The sequence below is a fragment of the Oncorhynchus masou genome, chromosome 13, assembly GCF_036934945.1.
Source record: "Oncorhynchus masou masou isolate Uvic2021 chromosome 13, UVic_Omas_1.1, whole genome shotgun sequence".
NCBI lineage: Eukaryota > Metazoa > Chordata > Actinopteri > Salmoniformes > Salmonidae > Oncorhynchus > Oncorhynchus masou.
The window spans coordinates 16583913-16606649 of record NC_088224.1 but is presented as its reverse complement, the minus strand read 5'-3'; the positions used below and the strand labels follow the sequence as shown (position 1 = coordinate 16606649).

At 42.2% G+C, this 22737-nt stretch overlaps 1 protein-coding gene across 1 annotated transcript in view; it reads right to left on the bottom strand.

The window, feature by feature from the left end:
- The window catches only part of zgc:85777 (uncharacterized protein LOC405871 homolog), a 49183-nt gene that overhangs the window by 22144 nt on the left and 4302 nt on the right, over positions 1–22737 (bottom strand). The window contains exon 2 of the mRNA XM_064983021.1: positions 16327–16447. Coding sequence (XP_064839093.1) covers positions 16327–16447 — 121 coding nt within the window. The remainder of the gene's footprint in view (positions 1–16326; positions 16448–22737) is intronic.

Here is a 22737-nt window from a genome sequence, read left to right as displayed (position 1 = left end):
ATGGGTTGATAAATTTGATTTCCATTGATAATTTGTGTGTGATTTTGTTGTCAGCACATTCAACTATGTAAAGAAAAAAGTATTTAATAAGAATATTTAATTCATTCAGATCTTGGATGTGTTATTTCAGTGTTCCCTTTATTTTTTTCAGCAGTGTTTATATAAATAAATAAACATATATACAGCTGAAGTCAGAAGTTAACATACACTTAGGTTGGAATCATTAAAACTCGTTTTTCAACCACTCCACAAATTTCTTGTTAACTAACAATAGTTTTTGCAAGTCGGTTAAGATATCTATTTTGTGCATGACAAACAATTTTCCAATGATTGTTTACAGACAGATTATTTTACTTATGATTCACTGTGTGACAATTCCAGTGGGTCAGAAGTTTACATACACTAAGTTGACTGTGCCTTTAAACAGCTTGGACAATGCAGGAAATGATGTCACGCTTTAGAAGCTTCTGATAGGCTAATTGACATCATTTGAGTCAATTGGAGGTGTACCTGTGGATGTATTTCTAAGCCAACCTTCAAACTCAGTGCCTCTTTGCTTGACATCATGGAAAAATCCAAATAAATCAGCCCAAAAATGATAGACGTCCTCAAGACTGGTTCATACTTGGGAGCAATTTCCAAACGCCTGAAAGTACCACACATCTGTAAAAACAATAGTACGCAAGTATAAACACCATGAGACCAGGCAGCCATCATACCGCTCAGGAACGAGAAGTGTTCTGTATCCTAGAGTTGAACGTACTTTGCTGCAAAAAGTGCAAACAATCCCACAACAACAGCAAAGGACCTTGTGAAGATGCTGGAGGAAACAGGTACAAAGTATATATATTCACAGTAAAACAAGTCATATAATCGACATAACCTGAAAGGCCGCTAAGCAAAGAAGAAGCCACTGCTCCAAAACCACCATAAAAAAGCAAGACTACGGTACATGCAACTGTACATGGGGACAAATATCGTACTTTTTGGAGAAATGTCCTCTGGTCTGATGAAACAAAAATAGAACTGTTTGGCCATAATGACCATCGTTATGTTTGGAGAAAAAAGGGGAGTGCTTGCTAGCCGAAGAACACCATCCCAACCTTGAAGCAGCATGTTGTGGTGGTGCTTTGCTGCAGGAGGGGCTGGTGCACTTCACAAAATAGATGGCATCATGGAGGTAGGAAAATTACGTGGATATATTGAAGCAACATCTCAAGACATCAGTCAGGAAGTTAAAGCTTGGTCGCAAATGGGTCTTCCATTTGGACAGTGACCCCAAGCATACTTCCAAAGTTGTGGCAAAATGGCTTAAGGACAACAAAGTCAAGGTATTGGAGTGGCCATCACAAAGCCCTGACCTCAATCCCATAGAAAATGTGTGGGCAGAACTGAAAAAGCGTGTGCGAGCAAGGAGGCCTACAAACCTGACTCAGTTACACCAGCTCTGTCAGGAGGAATGGGCTAAAATTCACCAACTTGTTGTGGGAAGCTTGTGGAAGGCTACCTGAACCATTTGACCCGAGTTAAACAATTTAAAGGCAATGCTACCAAATACTAATTGAGTGTATGTATTCTTCTGACCCACTGGGAATTTGACGAAAGAAATAAACATTTCTCTCTGCTATTATTCTTTCACGTTCTTAAAATAAAGTGGTGATCCTAACAGACCTAAAACAGGGAATTTTTACTTGGATTAAATGTCAGAATTGTGAAAAACTGAGATTAAATGTATTTAGCTAAGGTGTATGTAAACTTCTGACTTCAACTGTGTATATCTCAATTGAATAGTTGTAAGCACTTCATAAACTCTATATAACTCCATTATAAGCCCATCTATAGCAAAATGAGCCCTAACAATATGAGAGTAGCGCTCAAGAGTGGCGCCGGAGAAGGCAGATGTTTTACCTGCCCCCAACCGTTTGTGATTTTTGTTTGTTTATTTACATAGTTTGTAACTTTTTCCCCTTACACTGTGTATAAGACAGTAGATTAGGAATTGTTAGTTAGATTACTTGTTGGTTATTACTGCATTGTCGGAACTAGAAGCACAAGCATTTCGCTACACTTGCATTAACATCTGCTAACCATGTGTATGTGACAAATAAAATTTGATTTGAACTTGTTGTTTTACTTATTTTGCAGATAATATTGCCGCTACCATCTCTTATGACCGAAAATAACTTCATCAGGACTGTGATTACTCACCAAGGACTGACAGAATCCTTTCATTACTTTAATGAGTCGGACGAGGCCGACGTGAACAATATACTGCTTTCTCGCGAATAGGCCCAGATCCCCGTGATTTGCATGAAGAGGAGGAGGAGAAAAAAGGGCTGGAGGGCGGGCTGCCATCTGAGAATTCGTAGGCAATCGAATAAACCCCCACTTCATTCCATTCTGCTAGCAAACGTGCAATCTTTGGACAATAAAATAGACGACCTACGCGGAAGATTAAACTACCAACAGGACATTCAAAACGGTAATATCTTATACTTCGCGGAGACGTGGCTGAACGACGACACCATCAACATACAGCTGGCTGGTTATACGTTGTACTGGCAGGATAGAACATCGTCATCTGGTAAGACAAGGGGCGTCGGACCATGTATTTTTGTAAATAACAGCTGGTACATGATATCTAAGGAAGTCTCGCGCTATTGCTCGCATGAGGATGAGCATCTCATGATAAACTGTAGACCACACTACCTACCTAGAGAGTTTTCATATGTATTTTTCTTATCTGTTTACATACCACCTCAGTCAGAAGCAGGCACCAAGACAGCATTGAATGAGATGTATTCCGACATTAGCAAACAAGAAAATGTTCACCCAGAGGCAGCGCTCCTAGTAGCCGGGGACTTTAATGCAGGGAAACTTAAATCAGTTTTACCAAAATTCTATCAGCATGTTAAATGTGCTACCAGAGGAATAAAAACTCTGGACCACCTTTACTCTACACACAGAGACGTGTACAAAGCTCTCCCTCGCCCTCCATTTGGCAAAACTGACAATAATTCTATCCTCCTAATTCCTGCTCACAAGCAAAAATTAAAGCAGGAAGCACCAGTGACTAGATCAATAAAAATGAAGCAGATGCTAAGCTACAGGACTGTTTTGCTAGCACAGACTGAATATGTTCCGGGATTCCTCAGATGGCATTGAGGAGTACACCACATTAGTCATTGGTTTAATCAATATGTGCATCGATGACGTTGTCCCCACATACCCCAACCAGAAGCCATGGATTACAGGCAACATCCACTGAGCTAAAGGCTAGAGCTGCCGCTTTAAAGGAGCAGGACTCTAACCTGGAAGCTTATAAGAAATCCCTCTATGCCCTCCGATGAACCATCAAACAGGCAAAGCTTCAATACAGGACTAAGATCAAATCGTACTACACCGGCTCCGATGCTCGTCAGATGTGGCAGGGCTTGCAAACTGCAAAGGGAAGCACAGCCGAGAGCTGCCCAGTGACACGAGCCTACTAGACGAGCTAAACTACTTCTATGCTCGCTTCGAGGCAAATAACACTGAAACATGCATGAGAGCACCAGCTGTTCTGGAAGACTGTGTGATCACGCTCTCCGCAGCCGATGTGATTAAGAACTTTAAACAGGTCAACAGTCACAAGGTCGCAGGGCCAGACGGATTAGCAGGACGTGTACTGCGAGCATGCGCTGACCAACTGGCAAGTGTCTTCACTGACATTTTCAACCTCTCCTTGTCCGAGTCTGTTATACCAACATGTTTTAAGCAGATCACCATAGTGCCTGTGCCCAAGAACACTAAGGTAACCTGCCTAAATGACTACCGACCTGTAGCATTCACATCTGTAGCCATGAACTGCTTTCGAAAGGCTGGTCATGGCTCACAACACTATTATTCCAGAAACCCTAGACCCATTCCAATTTCCATACCGCCAGATCCACAGATGATACAATCTCTATCTCTATTGCACTCCACACTGCCCTTGCCCACCTGTACAAAATAGAGAAAGAGAATGCTATTCATTGACTACAGCTCAGCATTCAACACCATAGTGCCCTCAAAGCTCATCAAAAAGCTAAGGACCTTAGGTAAACACCTCCCTCTGCAACTGGATCCTGAACTTCCTGACACCACCCCCCCAGGGGGTAAGGGTTGGTAACAACACATCCGCCACGCTGATCCTCAACACAGGGGCCCCTCAGGGGTGCGTGCTCAGTCCTCTCCTGTACTCCTGTTCACTCATGATTGCACGGCCAGGCACGACTACAACACCATCATTAAGTGTGCCAATGACACAACAGTGGTAGGCCTGATCACAGACATGACAGCCTATAGGGAGGAGGTCAGAGACCTGGCCGTGTGGTGCCAGGACAACAACTCTCACTCAACATGATCAAGACAGAGGAGAGGATTGTGGACAACATGAAAGAGGCCTGAGCCTGCCTCCATTCTCATCGACGGGGCTGCAGTGGGCAAGGTTGAGAGCTTCAAGTTGCTTCATGTCCACATCACCAACAAACTAACATGGTCACACCGATGACAGTCGTGAAGAGGGCACGGGCACGGAAAAAACCTATTTCCCCTCAGGAGACTGAAAAGAATTGGCATGGGTCCTCAGATCCTCAAAAGGTTCTACAGCTGCACCATCGAGAGCATCCTGACTGGTTGCATCACTGCCTGGTATGGCAACTGCTCGGCCTCTGACCTCAAGGCACTAAAGAGGCAAGTGCGAACGGCCCAGTGATGCACTGGGGCCAAGTTTCCTGCCATTCAGGACCTCTATACCAGGAGGTGTCAGAGGAAGGCCCTAAAAATTGTCAAAGACTCCAGCCACCCTACTCATGGACTGTTCTCTCTGCTACCGCACGGCAAGCGGTACCGGAGCACCAAATCTAGGTCCAAGAGGGTTCTAAACAGCTTCTATCCTCAAGCCATAAGACTCCTGAACACCTAATCAAATGGCTACCCAGACTATTTGCATTGTCCCCCCCCCCTCTTTGACACCACTGCTACTCTCTGTTGTTATCATCTATGCACAGTAACTTTAATAACTCTACCTACATATTACCTCAACTAACCAGTGCCCCCGCACATGGACTCTGTACTGGTACACCCTGTATATAGTCTCGCAATTGTTATTTTACTGCTGCTCTTTAATTACTTGTTACTTTTATTTCTTATTCTTATCCATATATTTTTTAAACTGCACTGTTGATTAGGGGCTCGTAAGTAAGCATTTCACTAAAAGGTCTACATCTGTTGTATTTGGCACGTGACAAAAAAAATGTTTTATTTGATATAGATGGGTTTCTAAGACTGACAGTCAACCTCATAGATTGCTGTATTGAACATGCATGTAGATTAGACACTGTAAATCAGTGGAATAGTTGTCTGAGAACGAACCATTTAATTGTCCGTGTCTCCAGAGGGATGCGAACCAAGGAAGTCTCTAGGCCAATGAATCACTCATGGGTGTATCAATGACGACTGCCACTACGATAGACACGTTTGGCTCACTGAACTACAATGTATTTCAATTACACGTCATCATGAGAATCCTACAGTAAGTAAAATGGAATGAAAAAAAAGTAACTGACGCATAATCCCTTATCTAAGTTTAAGAATAATGAGTCACTGGTACAGTATGTGTAATAATATTATATTATTACTACAAGAGTCTCTCTGGATAAGAGCGTCTACTAAATCATTCTAAGTTAATGTCAATAGAATGACTGAGGACGAAGAGTGGAGGACACTAAGGGAGAAAGTCAAGGGCAACATAACATTGGACCACCATAACAGAACTATCAGAAAAATGTTGACCAGTGGAAAACCCGGCTGGGTTGCCAAGTCTCGTAAATCGGGCCGGAGACGGGCCAATGTCAGAGGCTGAACTCTGAATCCCACTGTCCTGTCTGGGCGTGGAATAACATTAATCACTCACGCGCACACACACACACAGGGAGGTAGAGGTCACTTGTGTTCTGCTCCCTGTTGCCTGGGCAACACTTTCCTGTTCTGGTTCTCTTGCTTACGGAAGAAAAGGGGAGTGTGTGTGTGAGCAGCAGTTTTTTCCTGTTTCGTGGTGGGGAGTGGAGTGACATAATCAGCTGAAGAGCAATCTGGCACTGAAGCTTTATTAATGGGAAGGCTGGCTCCAGTACAATGCCTCCAAACTTTAGATATCATTTGTAGAAACTGGAGTAGGTTGGTCGTGACCTATGGATAAATAAATAGTCTAAATATGAATGTTTCATAGGTTGATTGTAAAGCTTGTCGTCTGGAGAGAGGAGGACCAAGGTGCAGTGTGGTAAGTGTTCATTATTTTAATAAAACAACTGAACAAAACAACAAAAACGACAAACAAACAGTCCTGTAAAGTGATGAAAAACACGAAACAGAAAATAATCACCCACAACCAAAATGGGAAAAACAGGCTACGATTCTCAATCAGAGACAACGATCGACAGCTGCCTCTGATTGAGAACCATACCAGGCCAAACACAGAAATACAACAAAGAAAAAAGGACATAGACTACCCACACCAACTCACACCCTGACCAAACTAACATAAAGACATAATAAAGAAACTAAGGTTAGAACATGACATTGATATCTGCCAGGTTTTGTACTGTACCACAGCGCCAAGAGAGAGATGTTCCAAGAAATGAAAAACTTTGAATTACAAGTTGAAGCTGCTTTTAAGTAAAAGCCTGCATGCTTGGCACTAAAGGACCTGAGTTTTTTGCCTTTAAGCCCTAGACCTCTCATTCCAAAACTCCCCTGCGCTCTACAAGTCCGTCATCGTTCACAGCTAAGTCCTTTTCGTCATCTGAAGATAAGGATGCATCATGGTCCAAACATACTAACACAGTCTTGAAGAAGGCACAACTTCTTCCCCCTCAGGAGGCTGAAAAGGTTATACAGCTGCACCATTGTGAGCATCTTGACTGGCTGCATCACCGCTTGGTATGGTAACTGCACAGCTTCTACCCCCAAGCCATAAGACTGCTTAACAGTTAGTTTAATAGTTAGCCAAATAGCAAATAGCTGGACTATCTGCCTTGACCTTTGCATTAACCTTCTTCACTCATCACATATGCAGCTGTTACTGTTTATTATCTGTCACTTTATTCCTAGTTATATGTACATACAGTATATATCTCAATTACCTCATACCCCTGCACATCGACTGAGTACTGGGTACCCTGTGTATATAGCCAAGTTGTCGTTACTCATTATGTATTTATTATTACGTGTTTTACTTTTCTATTAATTCTCTATTTTCTTTCTCTCTGCATTGTTGAGAAGGGCCCGTAAGCATTTCACTATTAGTCTACACCTGTTTTTTACGAAGCATGTGACGAATAACATTTTATTTTATTTGATTAATTGACATTTAAATCCCTCAATGGCTATTTCTTCTGTGAAAACCATTCCCAGTCCATCTGGTATTTCTCCATCCCAACAGTACAGGCCTAAGCCTCCTGGTCGGTGTAATCCTCTCCCATTCCAATCAATCTAACTAGACTCATACAGCATACTTTGAGAGCTTCACATGTTAGCCAACGTTTCAGCATAGACAAGCGTTATATTGGGGATAGACCACAAAACGTCTCAGAGTAGAAAAAGTGATAAGAGACATTATACTACTCTTATTGGTAAAAAATAAAAGCTATGCATCCAAGCCTCTTTAGTCATAAGAGTCCCATCTAGTCAACATATTTAGGAGACCTCGTGAGCTGTCCTAACCAGTTAAGAGTTACCAGCAGGTGCCTTGATCATAGAAAAAGGCAGCCAGTCAGTGGTTCCTGTGCCACATACAATTGCTTTAGAGTTGAAAAAATGTTTTGATATTTCTACATGATTAATCCATAAATAATCTAGACCTACATGGAACAGTATCTTTGCTTTTTACAATTATTTCACAAGGCCCATTTCACATGATGTGCCTCAATACTTATAACCACTCCGTCCTTCCTTGTTCGTCCATCATAGGTTGATGAATCATTAACACAATTCATTAGGATTAGTCTGGGGTACGGTGAGTGCGCAGATGGCTGATGAGACCAATCTGAGCCCAGAAACATGCTTTGGCACATTGGACATGATATCTAGGTAAAAGTCTCCTGAGGGACGGCTCCATTAATACTGGTCTTTCGCTGTTCTCTTCACCATTGCATTTTTGGTCCTGTTTGTTTCAGAGGTTGTAGCGCCATCCCGGATTCGATTCCGCCAGATGGGACGATCCTGAGAAAGTCTTTCTCATTACTTTAGAACAATGTTAAAGCTCAAGGGATACCTTCAGGGTGTCTATAAATCATTTCGTTGGCCCACCTTGTGCTCACTTCCCATTCTTCAGCTCCATGAAGAAGATCTGCTTATGGAGATGTGTAGCAGGCATCCTGGTCACATAGCCCCACCCATCTGAGCTGAGCTTTCAGAAGCAGTGTGGCAATGCTCATCATGTCGGCTCGGCTGAGGACTTCAGTGTCTGAGATTCTGTGCTGCCGCTTGATCCTCAGGAGCATCCTGAAACTGTTCAGGTGAAAGTTATTTAGTTTCCTGGCATGGCATCTGTAGACTGTCCAGGTTTTGCTGGTAATATGACTGCCTGGTAAACATTCAGTTTTGTAGCCAGTTTGATGCCTTTTCTATCCCACACAGAGTCTCGCAGACGGCCAAAGGCTGCACTAGCCTTGGTGATACTGATGTTTGTTTCTTTGTCTATGTGAAATCACACGGGACATTGTGCTACCAAGGTAAGTGAATTTCTCCACAGCTGACAGTTTCTGACCTTTCACAGAGATCGTTTGGTCCACATAAGGATTACTGGGGGCAGGTTGGTACATAAGTTCAGTCTTCTTTGTACTGATTGTGAGGCTGAAGTTGTCACAGACAGATGAAAATCTATCCATGAGGATCTACAGGTCAGCAAGCAAGCCAGCAGCTAATGCGCAGTCATCTGCAAACGAGGTTGCGGACAGTCACCTCCTCTACCTTTGTTATGTAATGTATCCTCCTCAGGCTGAAAAGCCCCCCATCAAAGCTGTAGATGAAACAGATCCCAGTGTGGTCATTTGGGAAGGCATCTTGCAGCATGGTGGAGAACATGCTAATCATGCTAAACAAAGTTGGTGCTAGAACACTGCCTTGCTTCACTCTGTTTATGACTGGAAATTGCACAGAGTACTCTTGGTGATCTTGCACACTAGCCATCATGCAACTGATGCACCATTGTGATATATTTTTCTGGGCATTCAAACTTTGCCATGACCTTCCAGAGGCCGTCGTGCCTTGTGGTGTCAAAAGCCTTAGTCAGGTTGAAAAAAAGTGAGATACAGGTCAGAGTTTGGCATTTTTCTTTGAGTTGGTGAGCTGTAAACATCATGTTAGTTGTTCCACAGTTCTGTCTGAAGCCACATTGGCTCTCGGGCAGCATGTCTTGGTCTAGGTGTTCTTTTAGATGGTGCAGGAGGATTCTAGCTAAGATTAGTCCAGCAATTGACAGCAAGGATATACCTCTGTGATTGTAACAGCCTTGGTGATTGCCTTTCCTCTTGTAGAGGTGGTTAGTCCTTATCTCCTGAGGGACAGCTTCTTGTCTCCACAATGACTGGAAGAGGTCGGTTAGCTTCTCAACCAAATGAGGCCCTCCCACCTTGTAGGTTTCAGCTGGTATGGTGTCAGCTCCTGTAGTTTTTCCTGATGAGAGGAGACTGAAACTTTTTTTTGTTTCCTCCGGGGTGGGTAGGTCTGCAAGAGACAAGTTCATTTCAACTTGCGGCAGCCTGTTGATTGCTTCTTCATTTATTGAGGGCTGAGTTGAATTGTTCGGCCCATCTGGAAAGGATTTTGTCTTTCTCTCTGAGCAATGTAGTTCCATCCGCAATCAGAAAAGTTGAGGTTCTTGAAAATAAAAAGAACCTCAACTTGAGGACTCCAAACGGTGGTCTAGGGCTTCAACAAATTACTGCCGAATGTTCTCCTCTTTCACTGAGAGATGTTGATTCGCTTTGAGGATTTTTTGCCTTGTTGACGTCTGCTCCGGATGTTGAGCTCAGAGATAAGTCGGTGTTCTATCCAGCATTCTGCATTGCACATGGCCTTTTTCACCCTTGACATCATGTCTGTTTCTCCTCCTGACAATGTCAATCAAGTGCCAGTGTTTGGACCTTGCGGTTGGAAGATTGTTTATGATGGTGACCTGCTTTTAGCCTGTAAATGGTGCTTCAGAAGGTGTAACTGGCTCCAACTTCTGCAACCTGTCCCGGGTCTCACTTACGGTGGACATGTCAATTTTGTATTTGGCACGTTCTCTGCCAACAAGAGCGTACGTCTCTCAGGTCTGTTTGGTCCAGCAGTGTCCATTAGTGAGCGGGCATTCCAAGCACCAATGTTAAGTGGTTTCACTTTTATTTTCTTTGTTCGACTGCTGAGGTGCTCCTAATGCTGGGCAGGTGAGCAGTGTGAACCTGAATAGTACTGCTCAGACTGCTGCAGAGTTCCACTGCTGCTTCAGGCCAGTGAAAAGCGATGTCCTGAGCCGCCTGTGTGCGAGTCCATGACTACAGCTTCGTCAATCGCAGAAAGCCACAGGACTTTGGGTGATGGCTTCATGACTTGCTCATAGGAGTGAAGGAGAGTTATGCAGCTTCAACCTCACGCTCTCGTCCAGGGTCACCTGTATCCAGTGGCAAGACACTGTCAAGATGGCTGGAGATAATTCTGGATGCAGTGGATGGTCTGAGGAAACCTTCTGATGGCATTTCCGCCACCAAGGGTTCCACAAACCCAAACTCAGATATTGAGTTTCCCAGGTTAGTTAACCACCGCCAGGGGTTCGGTGTTGGGAGCTGCTGGCAGTACTGACTCACCAGGGGGAAAATGGAAAGCAACTGGTGTGCGCCTAGGGTAGCAACTACTGTTCCCAGCAAAGACTGGTTGAACACCCAGCTGACCAGACAATAAAGAGCACACGTAACCACTAGGCTAATAAATAAATTGTCTAATTTGATTACAGACATCATGTTATTTCAAGTTTGGAGCACAATATCACATTCTTAAAATGCCATAAATTGGGCATCTAGGGATTAACTAACATTTATTTAACCTTTAATTTTTAAGAACAAATTCTTATTTACAATGACGGCCTACCCTGGCCAAACCCGGACTGCGCCGCCCTACGGGACTCCCAATCACGGCCAGATGTGATGCAGCCTGGATTCGAATCAGGTACTGCAGTGATGAGAGTCAAATGAACTGTGTCTAGTGTGAAAGTTGTTAAGAGGTAGTTTCGCGAGACAATGCTAATGCCAGTGTTAGCCTAATGACTGGAAGTCTATGGGTATAGCATGCTAGCAGATACCCATAGACTTTTGCATTAATGCTAGTTAGCATTGGCTCGTGAAACTACCTCTAACTTCCTTTATACTGGACACAGTGACACGAAAATTGCATCCACGAGTTCATCTGAATCTGGGGAAGTAGATAATGGGCATCATTGCCAAAATCCCGAAGTATCCCTTCAAGAAAGGCAAAGTGATCGTGTTAGGCGAGAATTATATCAATAGTTTTACCATTGCAACATTTGATGTACAGTCACATTGACCGTGGTTGTCTGAAGATTGAGGCATCACAGCTGGTGATGCCCCACTGCGATTGTTTCAAATGGTGGGGAATAACCAATGTCAATGAATGTCATCCCCACCTTTCCTTTGAGGTACCTCAGACATACACTATGAGTTAATTTTACTCCAAGCTCAGAGTTTGTCTGTGGAGTGTCTCTTCATCCTAAAACCGACTCCGAGCTGGGATTTTTTTCTTCCTAAAACAGGTTTTAACAGGATTCATAGGACCTTTTCTGAGATGCTTTGTGGATACGGGCCCTGATCTCTATTGTATAGTAATTCAGGAAAACACAGAAGATACTACTAACAAAATTGGAAATGATTCAATTATATTGATTAGGCGATGCATATCCAACAAATGTTTGGAGGCACATTTCAGCAGACGATTTCACAATTTGGAATTTAGAGTAGAGGTCGACTGATTAATCGGAATGGCCGATTAATTAGGGCCGATTTCAAGTTTTCATAACAATCGGAAATCGGTATTTTTGGTTTATTTTTATACCTTTATTTAAGTAGGCAAGTCAGTTAATTAAGAACACATTCCTATTTTCAATGACGTCCTAGTAACGGTGGGTTAATTGCCTCGTTCAGGGGTAGAACGACAGATTTTCACCTTGTCAGCTCGGGGGATGCAAACTTGCAACCTTACAGTTAACTAGTCCAACGCAATAACGACCTACCTCTCTCTCATTGGATTCCACAAGGAGACTGACTGCCGGTTATGTGAATGCAGTAAGCCAAGGTAAGTGGCGAACTAGCATTAAACTTATCTTATAAAAAAAAAATCATAATCACTAGTTAACTACACATGGTTGATGATATTACTAGATATTATCTAGCGTATCCTGCATTGCATATAATCTGACTGAGCATACAAGTATCTAAGTATCTGACTGAGCGGTGGTAGGCAGAAGCAGGCGCGTAAACATTCATTCAAACAGCACTTTCGTGCGTTTTGCCAGCAGCTCTTCGTTGTGCGTCAAGCATTGTGCTGTTTATGACTTCAAGCCTATCAACTCCCGAGATGAGGCTGGTGTAAACAAAGTGAAATGGCTAGCTTGTTGGCGGGCGCTAATAGTGTTTCAAACTTCACTCACTCTGAGCCTTGGGGTGGTTGTTTCCCTTGCTCTGCATGGGTAAGGCTGCTTCGAGGGTGGCTGTTGTCGTTGTGTTGCTGGTTCGAGCCCAGGGAAGAGCGAGGAGAGGGAAGGAAGCTATACTGTTACACTGGCAATACTAAAGTTCCAATAAGAACAGCCAATAGTCAAAGATTAATGAAATACAAATGGTATAGAGGGAAATAGTCCTATAATTCCTATAATAACTACAACCTTAAACTTCTTACCTGGGAATATTGAAGACTCATGTTAAAAGGAGCCACCAGCTTTCATATGTTCTCATGTTCTGAGCAAGGAACTGAAACGTTAGCTTTCTTACATAGCACATATTGCACTTTTACTTTCTTCTCCAACACTTAGTTTTTTCATTATTTAAACCAAATTGAACATGTTTCATTATTTACATGAGGCTAAATTGATTTTATTGATGTATTATATTAAGATAAAATAAGTGTTCATTCAGTGTTGTTGTACAAATAAAAAAAACATTTTTTAAAATCGTCCGATTAATCGGTATCAGCTTTTTTGGTCCTCTAATAATCGGTATCGGCGTTGAAAAATCATAATCGGTCGACCTCGAATTTAGAGGACAAAAACATTGATACAACTAACAAACCACTCAGCTACAGTGTTTTGAAATCCTTTATAAACAATGACAGTGTGAATCCACAATGACATGCCAAACGAACCACAGAAATATATCTTGCCCTCTGTATTGCAAGAAGGGAAATCGATGTTCTGGGACATGCCCACAAGGCTTGTGATTGACAGGTCCTCTTGGACGTGGGTGTAACACATGGGTATATCCTCAGCCTGAAGTGTCGCCAGTTGCGCCACCGAATTACTAGCTTTTGCATGATGGCGATTGGCAAGACGCTTCAAGGGGGGGGGATCATTGTGCAAGCAAGGCAGAGGCCAGATGAATTTAATTAATTAATTAATTAATTCAATTCAATAGGTTTCCCCCCCTCATCAAACTACACACAATACTCCATAACATCAAAGTAAAAACAGGTTTGTAGAATTTTCTGCATAATAAATTAAAAATTGAAAACTGAAATATTAAATTTACATAAGTATTGAGACCCTTTACATCGCACTTTGTTGACGCACATTTGGCAACAATTACAGCCTCGAGTCTTCTTGGGTATGACAAGTTTCCCCCATTCTTCCCTGAAGATGCTCTCATGCTCTGTCAGGTTGGATGGGGAGTGTTGCTGCACAGATATTTTCAGATCTCCAGAGATCTTAGATCGGATTTAAGCCTGGGCTCTGGCTGGGCCACTCAAGGACATTGTCCCGAAGCCACTCTTGCGTTGTCTTAGCTGTGTGCTTAGGGTTGTTGTCCTGTTGGAAGGTGCACCTTTGCCCCAGTCTAAGGTCTTGAATGCTCTGGAGCAGGTTTTCATCAAGGATCTTCTCTGTACTTTCCTCCGTTCATCTTTCCCTCCATCCTGACTAGTCTCCCAGTTCCTGCCGCTGAAAATCGTCCCCACAACATGAGGCTGCCACCAGCATGCTTCACCATAGGGATGGTGCCAGGTTTCATTCAGATGTCACACTTGGCATTCAGGCCAATGACTTCAATCTTGGTTTCATCAGACCAAAGAATCTTGTTTCTCAAAAGGTGCCTTTTGGCAGCTGTCGTGTGCCTTTTACTGAGGAGTGGCTTCCACTCTGTCAGAATGACCATCAGGTTTTTGATCACCTCCCTGACCAAGGCCCTTCTCCCCCGATTGCGCAGTTTGGCCCGGCGGCCAGCTCTAGGATGAGTCTTGGTGGTTCCAAATGTCTTCCATTTAAGAATGATGGAGGCCACTGTGTTCTTTTTTGGTACCCTTCCACAGATCTGTGCCTCGACACAATCCTGTCTTGGAGCTCTACGGAGAATTCCTTCGACCTCATGGCTTGGTTTTTGCTTTGACATGCACTGTCAACTGTGGGACCTTATATAAAGACAGGTGTGTGCCTTTCCAAATCATGTTCAACCAATTGAATTTACCATAGGTGGACTCAAATCAAGTTGTAGAACACATCTCATGGATGATCAATGGAAACAGGATGCACCTGAGCTCAATTTTAAGTCTCATTGCAAAGGGTCTGAATAGTTATGTAAATACGGTATTTCTGTAAAAAACATATAGATTTGCAAACATTTCTTCACTTTTTTTTCTCGCTTTGTCATTATGGGGTGTTGTGTGTAGATTAATTAGGATTTTTAAAAATGTTATCCATTATAGAATAAGGCTGTAACGTAACAAAATGTGGAAAAAGGGAAGGGGTCTGAATACTTTCCGAATGCACTGTAGGCTATCAGAAATATAGGCTATTAGCAATATGTGTCTCGTCTCAGCGTTAGTCTCTGACAGTGTAGGATAAACCATAACCTCTTTATCTAATATACCATCTGGTAATCTGATGTGTCTGGGACTTCCTTGTCCACCTTCTCTCTAATCCAGCCTGTTCATGCTGAAGGGCTCTGTAGTTAGCACTTTGTAAAGCTGCTCGCCCCACTCTTCTCTGACCTAGCTAGATTTATGAGCCAATTTCCCCATAGGGCCCACCACAACCAACAACACCCACTGCATTGTTCTCTGTAGTAGTTCACTTCAAAATAAAAGTTTGTTTGATCTTTTGACATCGCGCCAACTAGCTAGCCATTTCACTTTGGTTACACCAGCCTCATCTTGTTGAGATGAGTTGTATTTTCTAGTCATTGGGTTGATATGCTGTATTTGGATCTAGATTGGTGTGTCTTGTGACTTGGACCCATCTCGACCTCTTGAGGTCTGAAAACATCTTGACAATGAAAACATCTTAGGAATGAATCACCACTTTAAATTCTGAAACGTGTTATATATGATTTAAAATACGACAATCAACGTTGTTCTAAAAAGTCTATTTTTCCCCTCAGTGATGCTGCAGGTGGTAGAGGACAGCATTTGAAATGGAAATAGGACTGACAGCTTGTGTGGAACGTGACACCACACATTCAGAGTGGGCAAATATCTACACTCACCACAATATGGCCGCTACTCACATCCACATATTCAGTGGAGTGGGCCAAAGCCAGAATGACACGCTAAGCACTCCTTAGGCCTATATCATCTTGAGTCTGGTATGCAACAACATTTCTCTACTTAATTTTCTCACGCTAGCCCTTGAGAGGCTCTTCTGTTGAGTTTTGATGAAGATCAGTGCCTAGTTGGACACATTGGGCACTCAGGGGTCTATGAGGAACTCATTACCACTTGCTGCTGCTTTATCTTTCGAGACCCTTTTACGAGGCTACACCATTTTCTTATTTTCAAGCTGCTCCTCATCTCACTCTGATTCAAGTGATTGTTCATGAAAACACTAGATTAAACCATCTTTATCATCTGAAATTAGCTGCCCTCTTCAAAGCGAAGTGCTTTCAACTGACACGGTTTTATAGTGGGGAGACAGTGAAATATGTCAAGCATAATTTCCCACAAATGAATCAGAATCAGGTAAAGAAATATCTCAGAAAAAGTAATTAACCGGGTGATTTTTTGAGACAATTCAATTTCACAGAGGAAGAGACACAGAAGAAGTTACCATACCAACTGGCTTGTTGACACCCAGAAAGCCAGCATTTCCCAAGAGCTTGAAGACTTTGTGGGCAGGAAATATCCCCTCTGCCTCCCATTGGTCCACATAGGGGTTGATATCCTGGTCGATGATCTACAACACATGCAAAGACAGAGGGAAAGATGACAAACACATAGATGTAGGTGTGGTACGAGCTACGTGTCCCGGGCGTAGGTTGTCTGTGTGAGAATGGATATGTATGCCAATGGTGTGGTTGTGTGAGACTAACTTTTATATTACATTTCATTCCAATCTATTGAATGTTAATATAAATAGCTTACTTTCCCCCTAACAATTTACTTGGAAATTGACTCACCATCTTGACAGAACCACATTAAGAACGGTCCATAGTTGTAAATAAACGGGAAGTTGTCAACTGTATTTTCAGCAGTCCTGTTTTGCCTCTACTTCAGTCTATGTAACCTATCACTGGCAGACTGCTAGACAATGTTTACATATCAATGAATACACAAAGAACACAAAACATACTGAAAGAACATCTCATATGGATGAATACATGCTATGATAAGAGGGGGATGCTATTGTGTGTGCTACTTCCCACCTATCTATTACACTCACTGTCAACAAGCCTTTATTGCAGTTTCACAAGACTGCCGATAGAGATCGGATTAGTGTATTACCATGTAGCCTAGCTCCCCAAACCCAATCCAAATTCTTGTCATTAAGAGGGAAACAATTATAATATAGTTTGAGACTAACAAGCCTATGTTTGCATCTAACAATGTTAGCCAAAAATCAAATCTAATTTCCCTATGGAGTCACCATAATACTAACTGTACCAGTTACAGTATACCAGCTTCAGCATGAGATGTGCAGGAATCTAGAAGCATGAAGATGAAGTGATTCGGACTAAGTGAAACATTAGTTCCTCCATGTAAAGCTACAGTAATATATGATGGATTATGAAAATCTCTGTTAAATCCACCTGAGGGCATTCCCTTCATAGCGGGGCCACAGCCAAACTCCCCTGCGTCATGCTTGAAAACTGTTAGGGAGTGAAGGGATGAGGAGCGGTACACTCCCAGTCTAGAGATATGGAAGTGTCAAGAGACCATTGGTACGTCCAAAATTCCATATGTAGTGCACTACTTTTGAGCAGTGCCCAATACATTGGGTACACAAAACATTAAGAACACCTGCTCTTTCCATGACCGACTGACCAGGTGAATCGAGGTGAAAGCTATGATCCCTTATTGATGTCACTTGTTAAATCCACTTCAATCAGTATAGATGAAGGGGAGGAGACCAGTAAAATAAGTATTTGTTTATCCTTGAGACATTTGAGACAATGATTGTGTGTGTGTGCCATTCAGAGGGTGAACGGGCAAGACAAAATATTTAAATGCCTTTGAATGGGGTATGGTATTAGGTGCCAGGTGCACCAGTTTGAGTGTGTCAAGAACTGCAATGCTGCTGGGTTATTCCACGCTCAAAAGTTTCCCGTTTGTAACAAGAATGGTCCACCACCCAAAGGACATCAAGCACACATAACACAACTGTGGGAAGCATAGGAGTCAACATGGGTCAGCATCTCTGTGGAACGCTTTCGACACCTTGTAGAATCCATGCCCCAACGAACTGAGGCTGTTCTGAGGGAAGGTGTTCCTAGTGTGTGGTACACTCAGTGTATAGGGAACAGGGTGTCCTTTGGGACGCAGCCCTTGACTCATATGATTTGTGTATCCAATAGGTATTCAGCTGGAAAACTACTTAAAAAGACACTATCAACATCCCACATTTTCTCTGCGAACTCAACCACTTCTTAGGGGGAGATGATGCCTACATGTGTATATGCTAACCTCATTCGCAAAGATAAACAGCATGATGAGATGGATGGTGTTCTTTTTGAAGGAGCATAGAGTACAGTAGAAGAGCCTAAACATACAACTACTATCAGCTTTTAACAAGTGTTTAACATAGCCTATATGCATTTAATCTACGATGCATAATTGGTTTCGAAAAGCCACCTGAAATTGTTTCACTAATTCTACAACCTCATAAAAATAGACCTGTTTTTGGGCGGAAATGTTCAAAAGAGTTAATACTGCCTATGTAAAATAGTTCGATTTTAGGCAACGACGTGTGCTTCCTCCCAATTGCATTTCGGTAGTTAATGTAGAGACCCTTGACAAACCTGTCCATAAATCTGCATTCAAGCGTTGCTGTGGAACACAACAACTCTCCAATGGCAGGTAGAGAGAAAATTAAAAGTAATTAAAACCACCATAATTATGCAGCTAAGTGAGGAAAATTACTAATTTAGTGTAATGCAGCTTCCTTCAGTGCATAAGCCACAGTCAGGGGCCACGAGTCACTGTTCATTATGGAGTTTGTTCTAAAATCTTAAAATTCAGTCTTATTAAATATGACTGAGTTCATAACCAGAGTAAAGCACAAGTTCTGGCTTTCCATGGGGGTTTGAAGGCATTTCAAGACAAACGAACAATTGCCAAGTGGAAAATGCCTCCCCAAAATGTCTGTTTTCATATTCCAAAAGATTGTGCAAGGAGGGATAGCAACATAGCCAAGAATAACAAACAGACCTATAACCTAAGAGTGCAGGACAGGTAGGCCTACTGTATAACCTACGAGTACAGGACAGGTAGGCCTATAACCTATGAGTACAGGACAGGTAGACCTACTGTATAACCTACGAGTACAGGACAGGTAGACCTACTGTATAACCTACGAGTACAGGACAGGTAGACCTACTGTATAACCTATGAGTACAGGACAGCTAGGCCTACTGTATAACCTACGAGTACAGGACAGGTAGACCTACTGTATAACCTACGAGTACAGGACAGGTAGACCTACTGTATAACCTACGAGTACAGGACAGCTAGGCCTACTGTATAACCTACGAGTACAGGACAGGTAGGCCTATAACCTACGAGTACAGGACAGGTAGGCCTATAACCTACGAGTACAGGACAAGTAGGCCTATAACCTACGAGTACAGGACAGGTATAACCTACGAGTTCAGGACAGGTAGGCCTACTGTATAACCTACGAGTACAGAACATCTAGGCCTACTGTATAACCTACGAGTACAGGACAGGTACAACCTACGAGTACAGAACAGGTAGACCTACTGTATAACCTACGAGTACAGAACAGCTAGGCCTACTGTATAACCTACGAGTACAGGACAGCTAGGCCTACTGTATAACCTACGAGTACAGGACAGCTAGGCCTACTGTATAACCTACGAGTACAGTACAGGTAGGCCTATAACCTACGAGTACAGGACAGATAGACCTATAACCTACCAGTACAGGACAGGTATAACCTACGAGTACAGGACAGGTATAACCTACGAGTACAGGACAGGTAGGCCTACTGTATAACCTACGCAGTACAGAACATCTAGGCCTACTGTATAACCTACGAGTACAGGACAGGTACAACCTACGAGTACAGGACAGCTAGGCCTACTGTATAACCTACGAGTACAGTACAGGTAGGCCTATAACCTACGAGTACAGGACAGATAGACCTATAACCTACCAGTACAGGACAGGTATAACCTACGAGTACAGGACAGGTAGGTCTACAGCATACGAGTTTCTTTCTGGGATTGTACAGAACAATAACACTATACACACTACACTCACTCCAGGGGAAGGCATGAGTAACAAACCTGTGAGAAATATAGCACAGTATAATCAAAATGACCAACAGACAGATATGAGCAGAGTACGAGTCCAGCTCTTCCTCTGCAATAAATGCACAATTTGACAAAGTTCAAATCCTGGGGAAGGGAACGGGGAGGATCTGCTAGGTCTTAGAAAGGGAAATGTCCATGTCTACTGGGACTATTATTCATACATAAAGGTTGTTTTTGACTGGTCAAGTTGCATACCAGAACAATTTCACAACCCAGAGCTGTGAATTATAAGTTGGGGTCAAGAGCACTGTCAAGAACACCACTTTCCCCTGACTTGGCTGTGTTTCACACCTAGTTGGGCACAGTGCAATAACAGTCCAGTAATATAACTTACACATGTTCAGGGCAGTCATCATTTCATGACTGAGCCAAGGATTTGAAATTGAGTAATCTCAGAAGTTCTACTTTACTCTAAAATGGAAAATAGGTTAGAACAGGTTAGAATATTCTGATTGGATTTGCAATGTGATTATGAACTTCTGACCTTGTAGTAATTCAAGGATTCAAGGCCACTAACAAGTTTACAATGCACGGAACCCTCAACTGTATTCTTTTAATAAACTACAGGTCCTATTTGTCCCACTGGTGAGTTGTATTCATATTGTTTCTCATTTCCTTTTAGATTTATATCCTTCCCATCTTCCGCATGTTCGTTGATTTTCAAACTCCCTGCATCCTTTGAGGTTTAAGTCACAATAGAAAACAATTTTATTTCCATTTACGTCCCTGTCTTGATTTCCTTCTGTTTATGGGCTCTCTGTATTTTTAGTTCTTTGTCCCTGGTGACTGTCTAGCAAAGCGGAAGGCAACCATAGTCTTATAGGGCTGCAGGTACTGTAGAGGTTAGCCTATGCCTAGTCCCAACCAGAGCCATATATTTAGACAGTTTGGCAAACTTTTGAATATTGTTCTAATTCTAGACATTCAGTTACATAGCATTGTTTAAATATTCCCCATATATTGTTAATGAGGAGCTAACTAGGCTGTCATAGAATGTTGTCGTGTTATGTAAATGCATCATAATGCTCATTCTAGACATTCCGTTTTATAGTATTTAAAAATATATATATATTCCATATAATGTTAATAGGGTGCTAACATGGCTGCCATTTAATGTTGTCGCGTCATGTAAATGCATCATAATGCAGAAACCACATTGGCCCAACTCTAAACAAATGGCTCTGGTCCCATTTAGGCATCATACACCTGACGCAGTCACTCATGATAAACATTCAAGTGGAACGGACAGCGTTTTAGCAACATCAAATCTTATTCAAATATGTTCATATACACCCACAGGAAGAATAGGACACATTTTTTATATTGTCTAACAAGCGAGCACTAAGATATGATTAATACATTCTTATAATGTTTGGGAATGACATATCCACCTCATTTTCCAACGTTGCTATGGACACTGCCAAACAACGGAAGTGATGGATTCGACTTCCGCTTTATGTCCCTAGCGCAGCCCACTGGTGGCAAACTTGCAAGAGTAAATCATTTGAAAGAGTCTATTTTTAGAGAATAAAATTCTAATTGGATACTTATTAAATTCAAGTTTGCTAACGTTAACTACTTACTAGTAAGCTAGTTCTGTTGTAATAATAACGTTAGTTGTGTTTTGTCAGAGTTAAGGCCCGGGCCATCCACTAAGCCAATAACTACAATGATAACTAATGATAAACAATAGGCTACATAACTATAAAATGTGGGTGAGCATCCACACTAGAGGAAAGCTGATAGTTTATTGATCTACAGTCCTACACCAGTTAATCAACACATCCTACGCGCTGCTATTAATTCAATTCGACAACAAACACTTTTTAGTCTACGCATATTCTTAGGTCTACAGTATGTCATTGTCTTGTTGATCAAGTGGTTTGCAAGTGATTTCCATAATTCTTTTGGCTCTTCTTTTTCACTGTGCTCATCTCTGTCTGTCCTGTGCAACTATTTGCAAAGCATCAGTGCAACAATGTTATCATAACCAGCCAAAAGTGATCACACCAATGCACTACTTCTCCTACACTTTCCCAGCATGCATTTTCAATGCTGTTGGCCTGTTTTACAATCAGCAATTAAAAGAGCAAGCCTGCTTCTTTTCCCAAATAAGCTATTAGTCCTAGTATAAAAAATTATTTAAATGTCCTGTCGCTTTTGTAACTTATAGCTCTTCCTGGGATTTCAAGAGAAGAGAAACAGCATATTGCGGAGAGGCTTGCGTAGCCTATTGCTTGTTGCGCACAGGAACAGCTGGAAAAGAGGTGCTAGTGATGAGTAGCCGAAGTAAGAAGCTAAATAAAGGCTAGATATTTGGCGATTCATTAGCTAAATAATAGGGCTATAGGCTACCTGTCAAAGTGCAAGAAAAACAAGTAACCAGATTATGAAATGGCAGATCTGTAGTGCATGTAAAAAAAATATATATATATTTGAGTTAATAAAGTCGCAAACAAACACGGTCTCTTTTTTGTTTTCTTGAGTAAGGCAGCTCCAAAATACAGGTGTTTCTGCCTGGCTCAGTGCTTTCTGTGGTGGTGGGGCAAGCAAACAGAAAATACGGAGTGTTGTGCCGTGATTGGCTCAGTGTTCTGCCACTCATGGGGAAACTATGTCACCGCGAAGTGTAAGGGGAGACCTCTAAAATTCTCACCCTTTGCCTGCTGACATAGCGTTACATTAGAAGTGG